The sequence below is a fragment of the Anguilla anguilla genome, chromosome 5 (assembly GCF_013347855.1).
Source record: "Anguilla anguilla isolate fAngAng1 chromosome 5, fAngAng1.pri, whole genome shotgun sequence".
NCBI lineage: Eukaryota > Metazoa > Chordata > Actinopteri > Anguilliformes > Anguillidae > Anguilla > Anguilla anguilla.
In genome coordinates, this window is record NC_049205.1 from 10903928 (window position 1) to 10923748 (window position 19821).

General features: G+C 40.3%; 1 protein-coding gene across 2 annotated transcripts in view; it reads left to right on the plus strand.

Annotated features, from left to right (window-relative positions):
- The window catches only part of vegfc (vascular endothelial growth factor c), a 34879-nt gene extending 16166 nt beyond the window's left edge, over positions 1-18713 (plus strand). The window contains exons 3-8 of one of the 2 annotated variants that reach the window (XM_035417804.1): positions 235-274; positions 356-425; positions 4243-4382; positions 12233-12342; positions 14704-15025; positions 16990-18713. In XM_035417804.1, the coding sequence (XP_035273695.1) occupies positions 235-274; positions 356-425; positions 4243-4382; positions 12233-12342; positions 14704-15025; positions 16990-17098 (791 nt within the window). In that variant the 3' untranslated portion in view covers positions 17099-18713. Of the gene's footprint in view, positions 1-234; positions 426-4242; positions 4383-12232; positions 12343-14703; positions 15026-16989 lie in introns of both variants that reach the window. The other variant, XM_035417803.1, reaches the window with a different exon arrangement.
- Positions 18714-19821: the final 1108 nt, after the last annotated feature.

The following is a 19821-nucleotide window of genomic DNA, read 5'->3' on the forward strand; positions in this document are numbered from 1 at the left end:
CTTTTTCATGAGCTTAAATAATAAAAAAAATATCTATCTATTGTCAGCAACTTGGGAGAGCCCATTTAATTTGAATTGTAAAAAGCAGTAGCATGGAATATACCATTTGCCAGGAGTGTAGCGTTATGGGCTTAGGGGTGTACGTAATAATATTTGAATGAATTGCTTATTATTGTGATTGTCATTTTAATGCGTCTCCCCTTCCTGTCTGGTCTCTTGCCATGCATTCAACAGGTATTGAGTCAGAGTGGAGAAAGACCCTGTGCATGCCTCGGGAAGTGTGTTTAGATGTGGGGAGAGAGTTTGGGGCGGCTACAAACGTCTTCTATAAACCACCCTGCGTGTCTGTCTACAGATGTGGAGGCTGCTGCAACAGCGAGGAGCTTCAGTGCAGAAACCTCAGCACCTCCTACATCAGCAAGACGGTGAGTTACAGTGGGAGGTGGTGGTGGTGGTGGGGGGGTGGGGCAACATTTGACCCCTGTCAAAAAGATATTAATGACCTTAGCCAAGAGAGTCTCCCAGAAATTGAGAGATGTCCAGTTCTTACATCTGAAATTGTAATATCTCAACAATATTTATTGCAAGGGTGAATGATTACATGACTCTCTTGCTGGAACACTAGTCTACTCTGATGTAATGGTAATGTCTGGCTGCTTACTGTGTATTTTATTGCCACACAGGTCATCAAGATTGGCCATCCTCTCCTTTGCATACTTATAATTGCCTTTTAAATAAGGATGCCCTCATTTGCACTTTCTGGTTGACATCAGGTAGAAAAACAAATCTTGCCAAATCACACTGAACTGGGGAGAAAGGTGAAAGTTCAAATTTTTTTAATGTGACGTTCAAACTATCTTCAGGCTAATCTTAATCTCCCACTCATCGCAGGCAAGCAGAATCAAGTGGTGTCTCTCCATGATCTAATACTCTCATGACCCCCCTCGCATAGACACATGACCGGAGGGTATTTTGGACTACATTTGTAACTTGACATTGTTTTGGTGAGGAGTCTTAGCAATGTTCCAGTGCATTTATTACTCAACGGGTGCGTCCCCCTTGTCTAAATAAATCAGAAACGAACCAGAAATCTGGCGCTTCAAAGGTCACTGCGAACGCGTTCGTGCATTTGAAATATCTGACGGAGAGACTCTGCCATTTTCAATGTAGACAAATGCATGTATTCTCTGTGAGAAATGGTGGATTGATTGCTTTAGTAAGGGGAAATTGGATTGAAGCATTCCCAACAAAAACATTTCCCAAACATTTGTCACCCCGAAGATAAACAACTGTCTTAAAGAAAGACATTCCATATTTTAATTATTCCCATTTATAATTTCAGATGTCTGAACTGTAGACTGTATGGGGGAGGGTCTAGACATGTTCTGTGTTCTGTAGAACAGGTAACAGTCAGAAGAGAGCACCCTTTGTCTCAATCAGCTAAAATATGCGAGTGAATCGTTTTTGTAGTCTTTCCTCTCCAGGATTTCTAACCCAACACCTCTGCCTGAGAATAAGGGATTACCTATCTGCACTGCTTTTATACCCTCAGGATAACCGCCCAATAAAATAAATCTCGTATTTCCCCCTGACCACACTCACGGTTGATGCAAACATGGTGGGTGGGCCCAAGTAGCACAATAATCACATAATATACAGGACATAACTCGGATTGTTAATCTGAAATCTTATTATGAAAGTCTGTATTGCTGTATGCATCAAATGATAAATACAGTTATCTGCCTGCCAGATTTACATGTGATTGCAGTCTTGTGGTTTATTGCTGTGGCTGATGTTTATGTTTTTTTTTTCTGTGGGGAGAGTAGGAGCACGGCAGTTCATTATTTTTTGTTGATTTCGATGCTGATGGATGACTGCAGTTCTGCCCTGAAAAGTGGACAGAATAATTGGCTCCGTGATGGGGAGAATCGAGCCTGCTCTCAGGTCAGGTGATGACTGGGAAATGACTATTCCCGGTGCTAGTGATAGTCTGACACTGACAAATGGACTAATGAGTTCTAGTCTTTTTGATGGAATAATGATTTAAAAAACGGATTCAGTGAATGGGAAAGTGTGTAAGCCTCTTCTGAGGTCGGGTGATGACTAGGATATGACTATTCCCAGGCCAGGGGTAGTTGGATGCTGACAAATGGACTAATGAGTTTGTCATCGTTTCGACAGAAGAATGATCTGATTCTGTGAAGGGGAAAGTGAGCCTGTTCTTAGGTCATTCAGTTCTTAGGTGTTGACTGTTCCCAGGTTAGATGGTAGTCTCAACTGTTCCTCGGTCGGGTTTCGGCATCTGATAATCCTGTAACTCCGCACTCCCAATCAGGAGCAGAGATGTGCTGTTTCCAATATCCACTGTGGGCTGCAGAGAGTGTGTGCCAAATGTTTGTAGTCATGAAACTGTTGTACTGCCAAGGTATGCAGGACATTGGTGGTAACGAGCCAGCACGGGGGTCATCTGTTTTGGTGTTAACGACTTTGTCAGTAGAGTGAATCAGGAGTTTGCACAGGCAACATTGTTTTTTCACTAGGGACTACTGAGAAAAAATAATTTCAGTATTTTCTGAGCCAGTCATAAATCCCAAGATAAGAATGGAAAACAGAATATCAGCATCAAAAACTTCTTAAAAATCTAATAATCTGATCTGATTCACACATGGAACCTTACAACATCGCCATGTGCATTTATCCAGGTTAGGTGTTCTTATACAGAAAAAGTCCACGTTGGGCCTGTTCACACATGGACACGACTGTTCCGGATAGATTAGGCAAGCCAGGCTGCCTACCCTCTGAAGCAATGCAGGAAAAATATTAATGTTACATTAGTTTGTCTAAATCTTTAGCTAACATAGCTTGGTTATATGATTGCAAATAGCTATATATATTAGATAAACAGTGAAAACTTGGTTTATCAGCTAAAAATCTAAACTTATATGCAAAGTTGTTTTCTATGGAATCACGTTGCATTCAATCTAAATTTTATTCTATTTTTCTTCTCACTTTGTCAGATTACAAAATCTTTTTCTTTACCTTTGGAGTCAAAGCTGTTTTTACTGTCCTCAGAAATATTTACTCTGCTTAGTTATTTCTTCCAAGGCCTCCAAAAGTCAAGCCTTCTGCTTAGACTTAAGTATTCCAAAATAACATTGCAGGCATAAAGCCTCAAGTACTTTGCTTGCTGCTGTGTAATGTCTTAGGCATGCATACTGAATAAGTTACGATTTGTTTATGCAGGAGAAACAGTGCGTGTCCTTTCATGCAAGCCTAACAAGCTATATACCATTAGAAACATAGTTTAATTAGCAAACTTGCTCTTCAGTTGTCACTGTAATAGCATTCCTATTTACACAATACTGTTGGCATGTGTGACATGGGGAAACAGATGGGTAATTCCTCAGGAGAATTTCTTCAAAGAAGTAATTTCTAAGTAAACAATGGACATTCCATCAATGTTTCTGAGTTAGCATGTCTTTGGGACTATAAATCACAGTAGATTTTATTCACTGTATCCTTGCTTTGATAAAGATACCAACATTAACATGATATGTGTCGTCTGTGGATTTCCAAAACACATAGGTGAGGACCCCCAAGCTTGTTGCCACCCCACTTTACAATTAAGGAACCATTGTCGCTAAAACATTGGCATCATTCAATAATTTATGGAGATAGAACAATGAGTTTTAACACTTTCAATCGGTAAATCGTGTGACCTGACTGATTGAAAATTTCCACCATAAAAAACTGAATGAATGCAAATAAACCCACTCCAGCCTGAATATTGGCCGGTACAACTTAAGGGGTTAATGTAGAAAAAAGGAAGTTTATTCTACTGTGATATTACCTGCTGGTAAGTTATGTCCTCAATGGTGAGTGTGTTTACAGAACAGGATAATGCATTATAACCCTAAGTATAAGGATATATAGAGCACTTTTATACCTGTACCATTTATTTGCTTATTAATTGTTATGGTCACAGTTTATATAAAGTTTATACAAACTGTAGTTTTCAGTAAGGAGATTTTGCACAACCTTCATTCTCAGCCAGTCTTATCAGAGTTGTTTTTAGTTTGTAACCACAGTCACGCTAATGATCACAAACAAGAGGGGAGAAAATTTGACGTCTGTTTATTTGCAAAGGCCACATGTTTGGGTGATACGCCAGCCCTGCTATTCTACGGGAGACGGGCTCCTTTTGTCTGTTTTGACGGTCTGTTTTCTTGTTTTTGCTTGCAGCTCTTTGAAATCACCATACCAGTTACACAGGGGACGAAGCCCGTCACCGTGAGCTTTGCCAACCACACCTCATGCCGCTGCCTGTCGAAGCCGGACGTTTACCGACAAGTGCACTCGATCATAAGACGGGCGCTACCAGAGTAAGTGCCTGAAGGATACGTTTTTTAAACCATTATTGCTCATGTTTCTCCATTAAAGCATTCACCCAAACCTGTAAGGGGGAATGCACTCTTTCCCTGGAAGGCATTTTAAGCCTTTGCGAGGTGTGCCAATGCATTACTGCAGAAGTGTAATGCTAGCATTGTCACCCTAGTCTCGAGGGCCATAGGAACTACTGCCTTCTGTTCTGCCTGACTTCTAGACTGATTATCTGAAGATGTTGTTAGCATGTGGAGTAAGTCGGTGTTCCAGGTGTAAAGCATTTTCCAGCTGGAATGTAATCTGAAAAAATAAAGCCTGAGGTTACAGCCAAAGGGAATTGGAATACCCCTGCCTCATTGTGTGTGTGTGTGTGTGTGTGTGTGACCATTTATGATCATTGCATTCTTGCTTGTGTGTACAAAAGGTGCTATTTTTATTACTTTCCTCAATGGAATATACCATGGGTACACAACTTCTGGAAGACCAGTGTGTGTGTTGGCGTTTTGCTGTGCTGGATTGTTCCTATATCAGAAGGTTCTCGTAAAAAGTTTAAAGGTTTTTGGTAAGGATACAAGAGCAGTCTCTGGCTGTGGCTCACGACTTCAAGACTTTATGAAAAAAATCTCAGCTCAAATAAATGATCGGGCTGAGGAATAATTTGGAGCAGGAGAAAGCTGGCATGAAATCCAAAAACCGACGAGTCCTCGTTGTGCACCCCAGGAGAGTACGCTTTTCGTGTTGCTATAGGCAGTATAGTAAGAATTCCGATTATCCCCCCAAGAACTTCACGTTAATGTGCTGTTGCAGGATACAGTAGTAGATGGAATTCCTGTGTGGTTTTTACTGAACTTTCTTGTGATCAATGTGGAGTCAGATGGACTGCATTGCAGTTTTTTTTTTTTTTTAAAAGGAGCAATTCCTCAATGTGATGTTAAGTAGTTTTTTTTTTTTCCATTGCAGCGGAGCCAAAAAAGGAAGATATATTTTATGAGAGCGCAGATAAAGAGTGGTGTTTATGTTGCGCTGCGGTTTGCATGGGTCCGGCGCTGTAAGTGGATTTTACGGACAGCGTGCGTGCGTGTGCGCTGGGGTTACGTCACCTCTGCAGCTCGGCCACGGACGCAGCTGAATGCCACATGCGCGCTCAGCGCCACATATGGCTTACAATAGCTTTGTTTATGCTGTTCGGCTAATCAGAACATGGTGCGTGGGGGGGAAAAAAATAACCCGTGTCCCTGACCGGACTACTGCGAACCTATAGGGCGAGGCTGCCCAATCCTGTTCCTGGAGATCTACAGTCCTGAGGGTTTTCATTTCGACCCTAATTTGATGTACCCGATTCTAGTGATTGGCAGCTCAGTGAGAGCTCTAGCAGTTGAACGAGGTGTGCTTGGTTGGAGTGAAAACCTACAGGACGGTCAATCTCCAGTAACAGGGTTGGGCAGTCCTCTATTGGGACCGGAGTAGTACTTTCTCATATTCCAGCTCTCAATGAGTAAAGGCTGTGAGAAAAGGAGAAAAAAGGAGAAAATCCTGACAGCAGTGGCTTGTGAAATGTAAATGTGATACAAACAAGCTCATCAGCCCTTTAAAAAAAAAAAAAACATATAATCCTTTGCCATGTGCTGTCATGGTGTCAAAGTAACTGACATTTTGGCTGTCGTGATGTTCCCCCCAGATTGGTTATTTATTCAAATTTGTTCCGAGTTTTTATTTTCAACCTTACTGTCAGCTGGGAGTCCAACATCAAGAGCTGGGGCAATTTCCAAGAGAGATGCTATCTTTGCTTGAGATATTACCGCTGTCTTGTAATATTCGATTGCACTTACGTCGTTATAAATTTTTTTTTTTACCAAATGACATTCAGTGGCAAGTGCGAGCTAGAAGTTGCCAGCAAAGAGGGTAATTTGTTTAACCAGAGGCTTAAATCCTCACACTTCATGTCAGTATGATCATGCCATAAAAAGTGCTGTTTTTGGGTTTAAGCTTTCGTGAACGTAAAAAGTGATTGTTCTGCTTTTGGTTTTCGTTTCCCTTGGGGATGAGATGTTTTGCATATTTGGGCTCGCTCGCATGCCACTTGGAGCCAGCCTAAACCCCCCAATTCCCCCCCAGCGTTGCATTTTTAGTTTGGATGGCCTAAATGTTTTCTTCACATACAAACTGGAACAGTTAGGGCTTTCTTTCGCCTACCAGATCATGACTGATGACTAGCATGCTAAAAAAAAAAAAAAAAAGGTAATTCAATAAAAAACTTGAGTTGTAGCGCTGTTAATCTTCACATTCTGTGTGCTGTTGGTGTGACGGTGTCCCAGTTCTGGTGAGAGGGAGCTCAGCCAGGAGTTCAGATGGAACCCACATAGATGGTTCCAGAGCCAGTGGGTTACCACATCTCTGAATGATGTTTGTAAAGCATCAAACATCAGGCGAGCAATGGCTCTGGTACATTAAAACAAGTTTGCTGCACATACATAGCAGATTTCCCCCCACCTATAAATCCATGATGCAGCACAGAAAGGACAAACATAATTTTTTTGGTCAAATAATGGTCAGGAATCTCTGAGTTATTACTCAGTTAATGCATATACATTTGTATTGTGTTCTCAATATAAGAAGCGTCTACCTTTTTCTTAACTACAAAGCTTTGGTCTTGTCTTGTGTCTCACTTAATTTTATATGCACTCTGGCAATTTGTACTGCTCGTCTCAGGCTCTTTTCTGACCAAGTTGATATACTGTCGTATCGGGTAGTATTTGGCCGCTCCTTGTTAAGGAAAATCACACTTGCAGTTGCTCACCTCAGTGGTTTATGGCCAGGCTATTTGTCTGAGGTAATGTGAGAATGTGATTCGGAGATGAATCACAATAATTCAGTCTCCATTTGTCGTGCGGCTAAGCCACACGTTGGGGGCTGCGTTACCTGGAAAGGCTGATTATTAATAATTTAGTATTGCGTGCTTTTTTTCTCGAGAGAGTGTGATGTCAATGTGATTTGCAATTACAGAAATAAGAGGAAACGTGACTCTTGGGCTGGGATACAGCCAGGCCTCACGTAAAAAAAAAGAGCAGATGTTATATTTCGGCTGGCGAGTAATATATCATCTCCTCGTTCCTTGATAGCTTAAGGCATCTTTGCTCTTTCTTGCATTATATCCAGTGCAAGGGTAGAGGGTATAGTATAGTTAAAGTACATACATGCATCCAAGTTTGTTTGTTGGATGTCTGGTTGTAGATTTGTTGTTGGCTTTTTGTGGATTTCTACCCATTATGTTCTTGCAGTTGCACACAGTCATCAGATCAGTGTCCATTTAACAATTCAGTGTTCATTTATATGAATGCAAGAGGGATCAAATGTTCTCTTTCGGTAAAATGCATTCTCAGTGCAATTCCAATTGCCAAGACTGTTCTAAGCTACCCTGGGCATTTGGTCCTGTATGAGTCACGTAAATGTTTGGTAAATGGTAAATGTTTGACCAACCCTCATCTTGTGCTTTTTGGGAGTGGCTAATAGCATGCTGGCTTTTTTGCCAAGACATCATAATGGGCCTTTGCCTCCAGCCAATGGCTTCAATTCTTACAGCATACAGCCTGACACACCACTTTCCTGGTCTGCCTGGTCAGACGTGGCCTGTTTTAATTAACACCCACTTTTGTGAAGAAACAGGCCCTGGCGAAACACCCCGCATCATTAAATTTGAATTTCAGATGGAACCAGTGACTACAGCGGGCAGAAAACCTGCCGTGTGTAACCCTGGTTGATTTCCTCCTTGTTTCAACATCATCTTGAGTTGCGCCGGGGGAAAGATTGGAGTGTACTCTCTCGGTGTAAACTGGCTTGGTTGTTATTGCATGGGTCTGAGGCCAACAGTCAAACAGAGGAAATCCGCCAGGGCCGAAGAGCGGTGATAGTACCTAACTGTTTGAGTGACTCCACCTAAACGCACAGCGGATTAAAAGAATGACACACCGCAAAACTGCAGGAAAGCATTCAGATCTTCAGTGTACAGAATTAATGTTCAAGAAATCACATTTTGGATCATGCCAGTCATATCTGGAGGATGGTGTTAATTATGAAATCCTGGCAACAGGTTTTTGTTGCATGGGATAGTTGGAATTAACTGAGTCAGTATATTAGTGGGTAGATTTTTTAATTATTTATTCCTTAACAGGTTATTTTTTTATCAAGGATCTCAATGAACATTTTCAAACATTTACCTAAGATGACATTTTCTTTGTCTTAATGTCTGTGGACAGTTGTATTTTGCCCAAGGAAGCTACCAAGGTCTTACTCCCAATTACACAGCCCCTCTACAGGCTAACAAAAGTAGGGTTATTCTGTTATGATTTATTCAATTGTATAACTCACAAAAATAAAAATATATTACAGTAGCTTATCTTACATCTCTCAGATAAGTCCAGGCATGATTTGAGAAACTTTGTTCACTATTGATAATTTGGCAGACTTCCAGAAATCGATACAAAAAGAAGCAGTGAAGCGTTAGTACTAAAACTAACTAATACAATTTGATAGTGTTTTTTCGACTGACTGGAGTTGGCAGATTGTAGATCTCTCTGCTCTGGCCAAGTAGGCTGTGCTAAAATTATCGCATTTACATCAAGAGAGAACTAACATCCATATGCTGTGTAAGTGTAGGGCCATTTGGTGTAAGTAAAGAGACCCCCACTGGATTTCTTGGCAACTGTCTCATATGCATGGAATTCTTAATGCACATTCCGTTCCGATTCCAAGGCACATATATTTTTTCGGATTGTTCGTTCATACAGTGTGCAGAACCATAAATCAGGAGCCCATCTCATGAGTACTTGCAAATTAAAAACACGTTATGAAGATTACCATGCTTAGACGTTATCATGTGGACACCTTGCCCATCTAAACGGCTACAGCTGTTTTTCATTATGCAAGGTGCAAATGCACATGTTAGTCATCAGGTAACATGTCTTCCGCACATTGCTGGAAATGTCATGAACGGAACAGGAATGTTGTCTTTTAGGCCGTATAGAATATGATAATTGGAAACACATTGACATGCACTGCAAAGCGGTACTTTGCCACTGAGCTATTATTGAAAGTTTCACCTTTTTTTTTTTTTTTTTTTTTTACAAACAGGATAGGATACAGTCAGGATAGGTCAAATCTGTTTCAGTTTTTCAAGAACAATTTTGGCTATGATGTTAATTATGGCAATGCAAGCATTGAATTTTCAGGTACACTCAAAAGGTCTAATTTATGATGATTAAATCTTTCCAGTGCAATGAACTTTGGATCTTAGCTTCAGCATTTTTCACTGCATTTTCAGAAGTAAAATAAAAATAAATAAAAAACTAAAATGTTTGCACTTTTGAAGCATCAAACGCCTGAGGTTTTTCCACTTTCTGGCTCTCCTGCACAATCGTTGAATTGAGAAAGCCTGTGGTTCTGTGAAGTGATTCATTTTTTGGAAGGAACCAGCGCCCCCCCTTCCCCACCCCCAGCATTGTTAGGGCCAGCGTTTTCCTTCTGCGTTCACTCTTCATGAAATACCCTTCCTAAACAGAATGGCGTAACTGTGTCGTACATCATCAGAGCTCCTCACTTGAAGACATTCAGGATCATAACCCTTAGGAGCCGACTGCCAAAAGTTTGCAAGATAAATCCAGAGGTCTGCTGGATGTCTGGGTTTGATAAGGCGGTCTGGGTCATGTGACTCCCCTACACCCCACTCTGGGGAACTGTTAACGATGATGGGGGTAATCTAACCCGTGTCTTCCATTGCATGCCTCCGGGTGTACATGCACCGACACCTGGTGATAGCACAAACTGTCCAACCATGCAGCAAGGCCTGCTTGAGATTTGATCCGGACCAATTATACCGCTGTTGACACTGGGCAGTAGTGCGAGAGGTGAGGTCATCACCGGTTCTGCCAGAAGCCACTTAAATTACACCGGTGGAAAAGAGGCCTTCATAAATCATAAGCAGAACAGGTACACCAATTATGTTGCTTCTTAATGTATTCCACCACTCTGAATGTTCACCTCTGACAGGTTTTTCCTCAAGATAGGTTTATTGAGAGGGGGGCTTAACTGGACACACATTTTCAGGTGGCTCTGTACCTCAAAATCACAGGCCCTGCTAAATACATTCAGCGGATGGGCGGGAGTGGCTAAGTGCATTCGGGGGAAGCGTAAATGCAGATCAAATGAAAATTGAAGCGAAGCATGTGAATTTCAGAACCCTTCTTCTAAACCTTCTTCTGTCAGCACCTATACCAAAAATCATCTCAAATCTTACTCCAGTGTGCATAATATTCTAAAGAGCAAATGTGGTGATTCATTGAGCTCTTTCTTCTCCTAGAAAAACAAACTTAAGTCTTTAGTGCCACCTATTCTCATGCAGTCTAGTTCTCGTTTTCATTTTTTTAAGAAGATTTCAATTTTATATGCTTTCAAATGTATATTAAATTACCTGTTGGCCAGCTTGTGGGTGTTGAAAGTAATATTGCATTATTATCACAGGCAGTTTGAATAATATTTGGCAGCAGTTGCTGGCCTGAGAACTAATTAAGCCCTTCCATTACCATAACATTCACCCAATTAGTGAATTTTTAGGCAGCGACCTAACACTCACAGCCGCTGCACTGAAACAAAAAAAGCCAAAAAAGGCAGAGTTGCTATGGCCAGGAAAAAAAAAAAGAATAGTTTTCTAATAAACCAAAAGAACAAGTTGTAAAAAACCTGGTCAGCAAAACAAAATTTAAAAAGGGAAGGCCTCGGCCCCCCTGCAATAGGAGGTCGAACCGAGAATCCTCCCCATCACACCGATGGAAACTACAACATAACAAAAACGAAATAAGAAAACCGAGACTGCCAGCCTGTAACCCGGCAGCAAATAAACATAAAATCACAAACAAAGATCAAAGCCCAAGGCAGAGGTTCGTGGCGGGAGTGAGCCAGAGGAGACCTGCAGCACAACATTTATGCTCCTTCAAACCACCCGCAGCTGAGTCCATCATATTAATTAGCAGAGACACCTGGAACCCCGCCCAGCCAATTTAAAGCCACACCTCCAAGGTGTAACAAATTCTACATTCACACAGCATTTTATCTTGCTTAACATAAATTACCCAACTGATTTTCCTCTTAATTTAATACACATTGAAAGTTGTTTTTTGGTATGCGTTTAAAAACCATGGTATATTATCTTGAGTACTTCAAATATCACATTTTTAGTGTCATACATATCACATGGTAAGTAATGTGAGATGGCATATCCTAACTATCAAACGTAGTTATAATTTCTGCATCTTCTTTTTTGTTTTAGTCCCCATATGTTCAAGACTAGCTCTCCACACAGTTCTCCACAAGCACTTGGTTGGCAAGGGTCTTTATTCTCTATGAGGGCTTCAGGAGGAACAGAAAGAGTCCTTCAGATTGTGACTTTTTTTTTGTTGTGCATTATCAATCTCCCTCCCTCTCTTAAATTTCACTGCTTGCTGACAGATGCAGCGGGGCTAAGCCAGCCGAATGCTTTTGTTTTCGTGCCTTTAATAACTTTCACAGACCGTAAAAGCCCACGCTGAAGGAGGCCGAAAGAGGAGTTCAGCGGAAAGATGTGGAGAACATTAACCAGTGAAAAATGTGTTTGGTTTTTTTTGCATTGCTTTGCACTGGTTTAGCATAACAGAGGGGCTCAAATGTAGCTGCTCAAAGAAGACAAAAGAAATGTGATGTTCAAGTTGGGTTTGTTCAGATCGACTGCAAAATAAATGTAAAATAAAAATAAATAAGTGAAGATGTACAACATGCTCCCACTACTGCCAATCTCCAAGCTAATTGTTCATTTCCCTTACAGATGTAATGTGGCAAACAAAACATGTCCGAAGAATCACGTCTGGAATAATCACATGTGCAGATGTGTGCAGGAGCATGATATCACAGCACCCTCACAGAACTCCAGATCAGGTAAGTGCTGCTCGATTTATTCAGGCTGGATCTGACATGACAATGTGGATTCTGAGGAATGCCTTTTGCATTTGGCATTTCAGTTGCTTGTAACCAAATAGAGTTTATTGTCCTTTTAAAATGTTTTTACTGGGTTGACAGGACATAATGGACTTGAATTGTTGCATCTCAGCCATTGTATTGTGTTTCAATTTAACAAGTCAAAAGTTTATGCCCAAGTAACGTGCTGTCAAATCTAATGAGGCATTCCAAATTATGAGAATTATTATTTTTTTGTTAAAAATGGGTTATTAAAAATGAAACTCCCCAAAGACTCCTGTTTGAGGCCCAATGAATCATCGCTGGAGAGGAAGACGGTAGTCATACTTCAGTATCGTCCCTATCTTGACCACACTCCTGTAAGCATGAGATTTGAGCCGGGACACATTTAATGCTCCTCTCCACACACACACACACACACACACACACGCATGCACACATATACTCACTACTACTACTTCCACTTGACAGAGGAAGTCATTTTGAACTGAAAAGGCGCCAGAGCAGGTTGTACTTTACCAGTGTCCTTCCTGATTGGATTAAATGGTCATTTCAAACCACAGCTCTGATTGAGGGCCAGTTCACCAAACAGAAATAACATGCTGGCTCTCATGTGAAAGCAGGTTTAATGAGTGCACTTCACAGAAATCACAGGTGACATGTCAAATCCAAACAGAGATAAGCACTCAATTGGTCTACATTATTAAATACCTGAGAGGCTGATATGCATTGTTTTACGAGCTACATTAGTGCCAGTAGAGGAAAGGGCATGTCTATGCAATGCAAGACTGTAGCCTTGTGGAGTAATAGTTCCAGGTAATTAAAGATTAAGGTCAATACAATGAGCCAATATAGTGTGATGAGTTTATTCAGCAGTTGTCATGGGAAACCACAGAAGTTCCTGTGAGTGCAATGAAGAACACAGTGTTTCATTTTATTGTTGTGGGAAATGTTTTCAAAAGTTCAATTTGATAAAGAAAAGGAAAAGTGTGCTTTCATCAAGATCATATACAATAGTGATTTATGCAGATTGTCTCGCATGGCAAGGCATAGGCTGAAAAACAAGAGGAGTGTGTACATTTGTCACTATGTTAACCTGAAATTGCTTCTAAAAAAACCACAACACACACATAAACACTGCAATGGCAGGAATCTGTGTTCCACTCGATCGCCAAATTCCTGCGAAGTTTTATAGCCTGCAGAAAAGAGTAACAGAATTAGCTATCAAGTTAAATTATTTGCCAGGATCGAAAGGAAAAACATCTGTTTGCACCACTGGGGGAAAATGCATTGTGAGGAATTTGGAACAGGAATGTTGTATTTCAAATAGTTTATCATAAAGTCAAACAACTGGAAGCCGATGTGCGAAGCGCGCTGTCCCTTACGTAAGCTCTTGGAGGAAGCCCGAAAGTATCCATAAAGTATTCCATACCAACAGATACTAAAATAGCAGCACTCTTGAGTCCAAGGCCCGGACAGATAGCTGATGGCCAATTATAAACATGCAAAACCCAAGGATAAGGCTTTCCTTCAGGAATTAGAAGTGAATCATCATGCCTGTCATTACGAACAGCACTGCCAACAACCGCTCCTGAATCGTATTTCACAACACAGTTAGATTCATTACAAAGAAAGGGTTCATCCTAAATTAATTTGGACATGGTAAAAATCTATTTGAGTTGAACTCACTGCTGTGATAATATTCCGTGGAAGAGCAATAAATCTTTTGAACAGATAAAGGCACAATACTTAGTGCATGTTTTGTAAGCTATTTTCCTTCGTCTAGTACTGAATGATCCTAGTTAGCAGCAAATCATTTTTAAATACATTTTATGACAAATGAATGCAAAATTAAGACCCTGAATCTGTAATATTTTATGAGATAAAAACCACACTCCATAAGTATAATATATACTTAGCTTGTATATAGCTTGTGAATAAATTAAATTAAATACATGAGTTGACTTAACATGTCCTCGCCTGTTGCTAAGATTAGTAAGGTATGAGATTTTAGAAATAGAATGCCCTCGTGAATCTTAGTCCTATTCCACTTTATGGCTGTATAGTTCTTTTTCAGATGTATCTCGACAAGAAATGATTTTTATAGTAACGTTGCCAACTATTGTTAAGGCCATCTTAGATACATGTGGAAATAGAGTCAAAAATGTAATCTTCTGTATTGTCATATTTATTCTCCGCTGTATTGCTCACCTAAACCCAAAGAGAAGTACATTACAGTACTTAATGGAAAGTGTTTCATAACGACTTTGAGCATTCCTCTGTTCAGCCATTTTGATAATAAGACAACTTTGTTTTACCCAGAATCCCTGGACGATGGCATCTGCGGCCCAAACAAAGAGCTGGACGAGGAGACGTGCCAGTGCGTGTGCAGAAGGCACCATCGGGCCTCAAGCTGCGGGCCCAACCAGGAGTTGGACAAGCACTCCTGCCAGTGCGTGTGCAAGGCTCCGCCCGTCCCCTGCGGACCCAATCAGGAGTTCAACAGGGACGCCTGCCAGTGCACCTGCGCCAAGGTCTGCCCCCGGCACCAGCCGCTCAACCCCGGCAAGTGCGTCTGCGAGTGCAACGAGTCGCCCAACAAGTGCTTTCTCAGAGGGAGGAGGTTCCGCCAGGCCACATGCAGGTAAAAGGAAAACAATATGCAACAAATCGTTGTGCGCATCGGTTCCAGTGCTCTTCCTGTTTGCTCTTCCTGTGGTAGATTATGTTTACCTAATTTTTTTACGTGGTGGTGTTGTGTGCTATATTGTGCGTATGGATATGTTGCAAATCAGAACTAAGATTTTCTCAGATTAAAGAAAACCCAGGAAACTACAAGGCCATGTACATGCAAATATTAAAAGAAACAGGAATTCTAATGATGAACTTAGTGATTATGTATCTTGCCAGGCTCTATCTGTCTGAATGTTACTAAGACAAATACAATACAGCTGTTTTCTATAAAGTTGTTTTAACTGAGGAATTATCTATGAAGTCAATGGATACTGATTGAAAATGCATCTATCGAGTCCATAGGCAGTGATTTAAAATGATGCCGGCTTGTGTTTGGTTTCAGGAAAACATGGAGAAAAATGTCTATGATTTCATAAATAATTAACAATTTGGCTTTACCTGACAGCCCCAACGATCATATTACTCAAAAAAATTAGACAAGAATAGAGGGCTGAATTAAAATATAACTGTGGTCAGCTTATTTGAGCCAAGTCAATACAGAGATATTGAAGTATACAATTCAATATTGTGATACAATTTTGCATGCAGTGTATTCCCATGTGTTTTCAATGTATGAAAATATGCACAAAAATAAAAATAAATCAGATAAATTATTTTTCTTAAAAACTGGTTTATCAATTGCCAGATAAATGACAAAACAATACCAAGGCATTCTGACAGGACTGACATTAAAAACACCAATTATGCTGTTTGCTTCAATCAAGCTAAATTTGTACTAATATTTTTAGTTCTGGCAATCATTATTGAATATTATTTGGATCGGCATATGATTTTCTAGAGATGCATGGCCTCAAAAAAGCACTGCCATTTTGTAAAATGTTTCCTACTTAGCCAGAAATGGCAGCGATATCTGAGACCTTATCTTGCAATGAGCAATCATGTCCTGATATTCTTTTTGGAGACCCAAATGCAACCTGTGTCTCTTTTGACCCATTCGGGCTGGAGGCGAGCAATATCTCTCCCAGTCTGAGCAAAACAAAAGTATGTTTATTGAGCTAGAAGGAAAAAGTATGTGTTTGGAACTTCAGCCTTGGAGTATTGTGTATTCTCAAGCCATGCACGATCATAGGCTTTAAAATTTCTGCTGCCAAAATATTTAATATAAAACTGCGAGAGCATCTATCGAATTTCTGCCTAAAGCAAGTTAAACAAACCACTCATTCATTCCGCGGAATCTGCGGTAACATTTAATTTAATTGGAAGTTTTGCATTTCCTTCGTACAGTCCACCTAAGGCATTGGCGAAATAAGGTAGACATATTTAGGGAACCGCCAAGTGGTCAATCAGTCAGAACTATGCTGCACTTATACAGTTACAGGTTAACTGAAGTTCAGACTGCTGAAGAAGGTTTTTTTATTTTTTTATTTACGTAATCAATAATTGTTATGAAGTCATGGCTGTTTGTCTGCGTTTCTGATCAAATGATGTGCGATCAGAATATATCTGCATTACATTTTCTTGTGGATGGTCCCTAAGAGGGATACCTTTACCCAATTAATTGCATTTGCATCTGGAAGCACAGAGTTACCCAGAGGAAGAACTGCTAAAACTGTGATGCCATTGCATCATTCCTTTTGAAGCTTGTACAGTTATAATGCTTCAAGTTTAACCTCCCTGATATACTCGGTGCTTAATTTTACGTGGCAAAATGCATAATACCAGCACAATTTAGGTTCAGTCTTTTTTTCCAGTTAGCAGACGCTGAGAGTAATAATAGAAGTAAATGTCTATACGAATAAAAGTAAATGTCAGGGCCCTGAGTCGTTCCAAAAAAACAAATCTAAAATCAGAGTGTGGCAGTCCTGTGAATGTTGATAGAAAAACTAAAAGTCTCCCTCTTTTCGCGTTTTTCAGTTGCTACAGACCACCGTGCGAAGTACGGAGGAGAAAGTGCGAAGCTGGATTTTACTTCAGCGAGGAAGTGTGCCGCTGCATACCGACATACTGGCGAAGGCAGGACTGAAGGTGCGGACGCAGTGCGACAAAGTGGTCAATTCAAAGACGCTAAAATTATGGACCTGCGTCAAGGTTGCGAACAGCCCAATGGACACAGAATATGTGCGTCACCATGGCAATTTCTGCCATCGCAAGTATTAAGATGGACCCGAGCGTCACGTCATGAACTTTCTGAAGACTTAAATATTGGGGAGATATGAAAAGGCACAAACCTTGTAATTTTAATTTTTTTTTGTTGTTTTGTTTTGTTATTCTTATTTGTCAGATAATGATTATATAATTTATTGCCACTAAATGTTTTCCACATTCTTGTTCATAGCAATTTCAATCTTTTCAAGAAAATACACTGTGATCAATATTTTTGTATCATGTGAAGTACCTTTAAAATAAAATATAATGTTGTATTATATATTGCTAACTTATTTGTAATCCAGAATGGGATTAGAGATGTAAACACACATCCCTTGTTGTACAGGCAGACAGTATTACACAGTAACCTAAAATGGAAAACATCATTTGTTCTTCAAAATGTGTGCGTTAATAGAAAGCTCTGTATAGCGTATAATCCACCCAGAAAATATTTCCTCGACACTAGAAAGCAGGAATATGTAGGTAAATATATAGGTTCATAAAACTTTTACAATTTTTACAGTTCTGTGTGTAACTAATGCATATTCATATTGGATTGAGTCACTCATGACATGCTAAATTTTGAGCTTAGGACGACATGTTTGTGTACTAGAAAACTACATTTCCCAGCAAAATACATTTAACTCTCACATGCCAGGATTGGATGAAGTGGGTTGTGATTTGAACGTGTGACAGTCAGTGAAAGATGGTTTAGGACCTCCCAAGATGCTGCCATGGCTCCCATATAGCCTGAGACACGGCATGCCTAATGAAAAAGTCAAGCGAGAAAGAGAAAAAACTAAAGATGAGGAGAACAGTACAGTGAAATTCCCAGTGGAGAAACTCATCCAAAGTGAAGGGGTGGAAGTGTGTGGGGGTGCCGTGTGGAATATTGGTGAGGATTCTGCAGCTGTTATGGAGGCCTAACCGGACCGGACACAATGAAGTCAAATCTTAACCAGCCCTGCACAGTTGGAGAAACACCTGAATGGCGTGACGTAACTCACACGTTTGCATGTGCCCATTTACTCTTATTTTTATCATGAAAAAAAAAGATCTGTGTGATATACTGGTCTGAACTCCCTGATCTTTTGAGTTTGTGATTATGAAAAAAAAAAAAGATGAATTACGATAAATTATGACAAATTTTGGAAATTCGTGTTCATTTTGGAAAGTCATATTCATTGCACACAGCGTCAATTCTCATAATTTCCTGTGGAGAGGTGATTCATCTTGTCTAGAAAACCTTCTTTATAGAAGAACATCAGTGTAATTCAAGGTAACGCACAGTGACATGTATGATTGAGATCATGTTCCTGTAATGCGAAACCACAAATGTTTATTTTCACACAAAGAGATCATAGAGAGTTCATTCAGTTTTTTTTTTGTTTTGTTTTTTTGTAGAAATTGTCCGAAAGATCCTGCTTGCAGATTGTTTCACATCAGAACCTGGTTGTGTGACATTGTTCCAAAAATAAACATCACAAAAATTATATCATGACAAATGTTGAGTGTATTAATCCAAAGAAAATAAAAGAGAAAAGAATAGAATTCAATAGAATACTGGTTGCCAAACCACCCATTAGCTGGCAGTTCCTTCCTCCGATTTCTTCATTCAAAGTGGAGGTAAATAAATGACATAATTCTGGTATTAAACTGACAGTTTTTTTTAGTCCACTGCTTAAAAGCTAATGTTTGCAAGAAGATATAAATATGCAGAAAGGTCTAATAACATTGTAACTCAGGGAGTACATCACTTGTCAAGCTATTCTATGTTACAGATAGACGGAATACTCCACACAGAGATGTGCTCTGGGTGAATTCTGAGTGACATCGCCTATGCCTCTGACACTGTAACCCTCCTAATTTAAATGTGACCAAAGCTAGTTTTTTTAGGGTGTGTCGGCTTTCTTTGGCAAAAAAAAAAAATTGAAAGGAAATGTATATAAGAAAATGGCAAGTGTCCCATTCCCTTAGCTCCTAAGGGTCTATCAGATCTATCACATATCTATGGCAGAGAACCTAACTCTATTAGCTCCTAAAAGTGCAGGCCGTACAGTATGCCTGAGGCACTTCAGTGCAGTGGCCTACCGAAGACCTGAACGAAAGCTGGAGCAGCTACAAACCAAGAAACTGAGACAGCGTTACTGTAGACAGTTTTTTTTTTTTTTCATTTTGAGACTTTGGCCCTCCATTTTGTATCCATTGGTATGCAACTCTGCTACTTGCCTAGGGGTGAGAAGGGTGAATGAGAGTAGACTGGGCAGAAGTGGAGCTTATTACTTGCGGGTGAAGAGTGTGGTTTGCTCTGTCTTCGCACTCATGCACAGTTCTCACCTCCCCACTTCAGTTCATGGCCAGAGCCTCTCTTGCTCAACTCAGTCTACGTGCACAAGTTGGTGTGTGTACGCCCACTCTTTACCAGAGTAGAACCTGGTATGTCTATGTAGCATTCAGCATTGTACGTTAGCGTAGGAACTTGAACATGGTTGAGTGCAGAAGTTGCACTGCCAGTGGTTTTGGCTCTTCGCCACAAGCTAAGCAGCAAAATCACAGCCTCGGTAGGGGAATGAGGGGGCGGGAAATGTTATGCCTTGAACC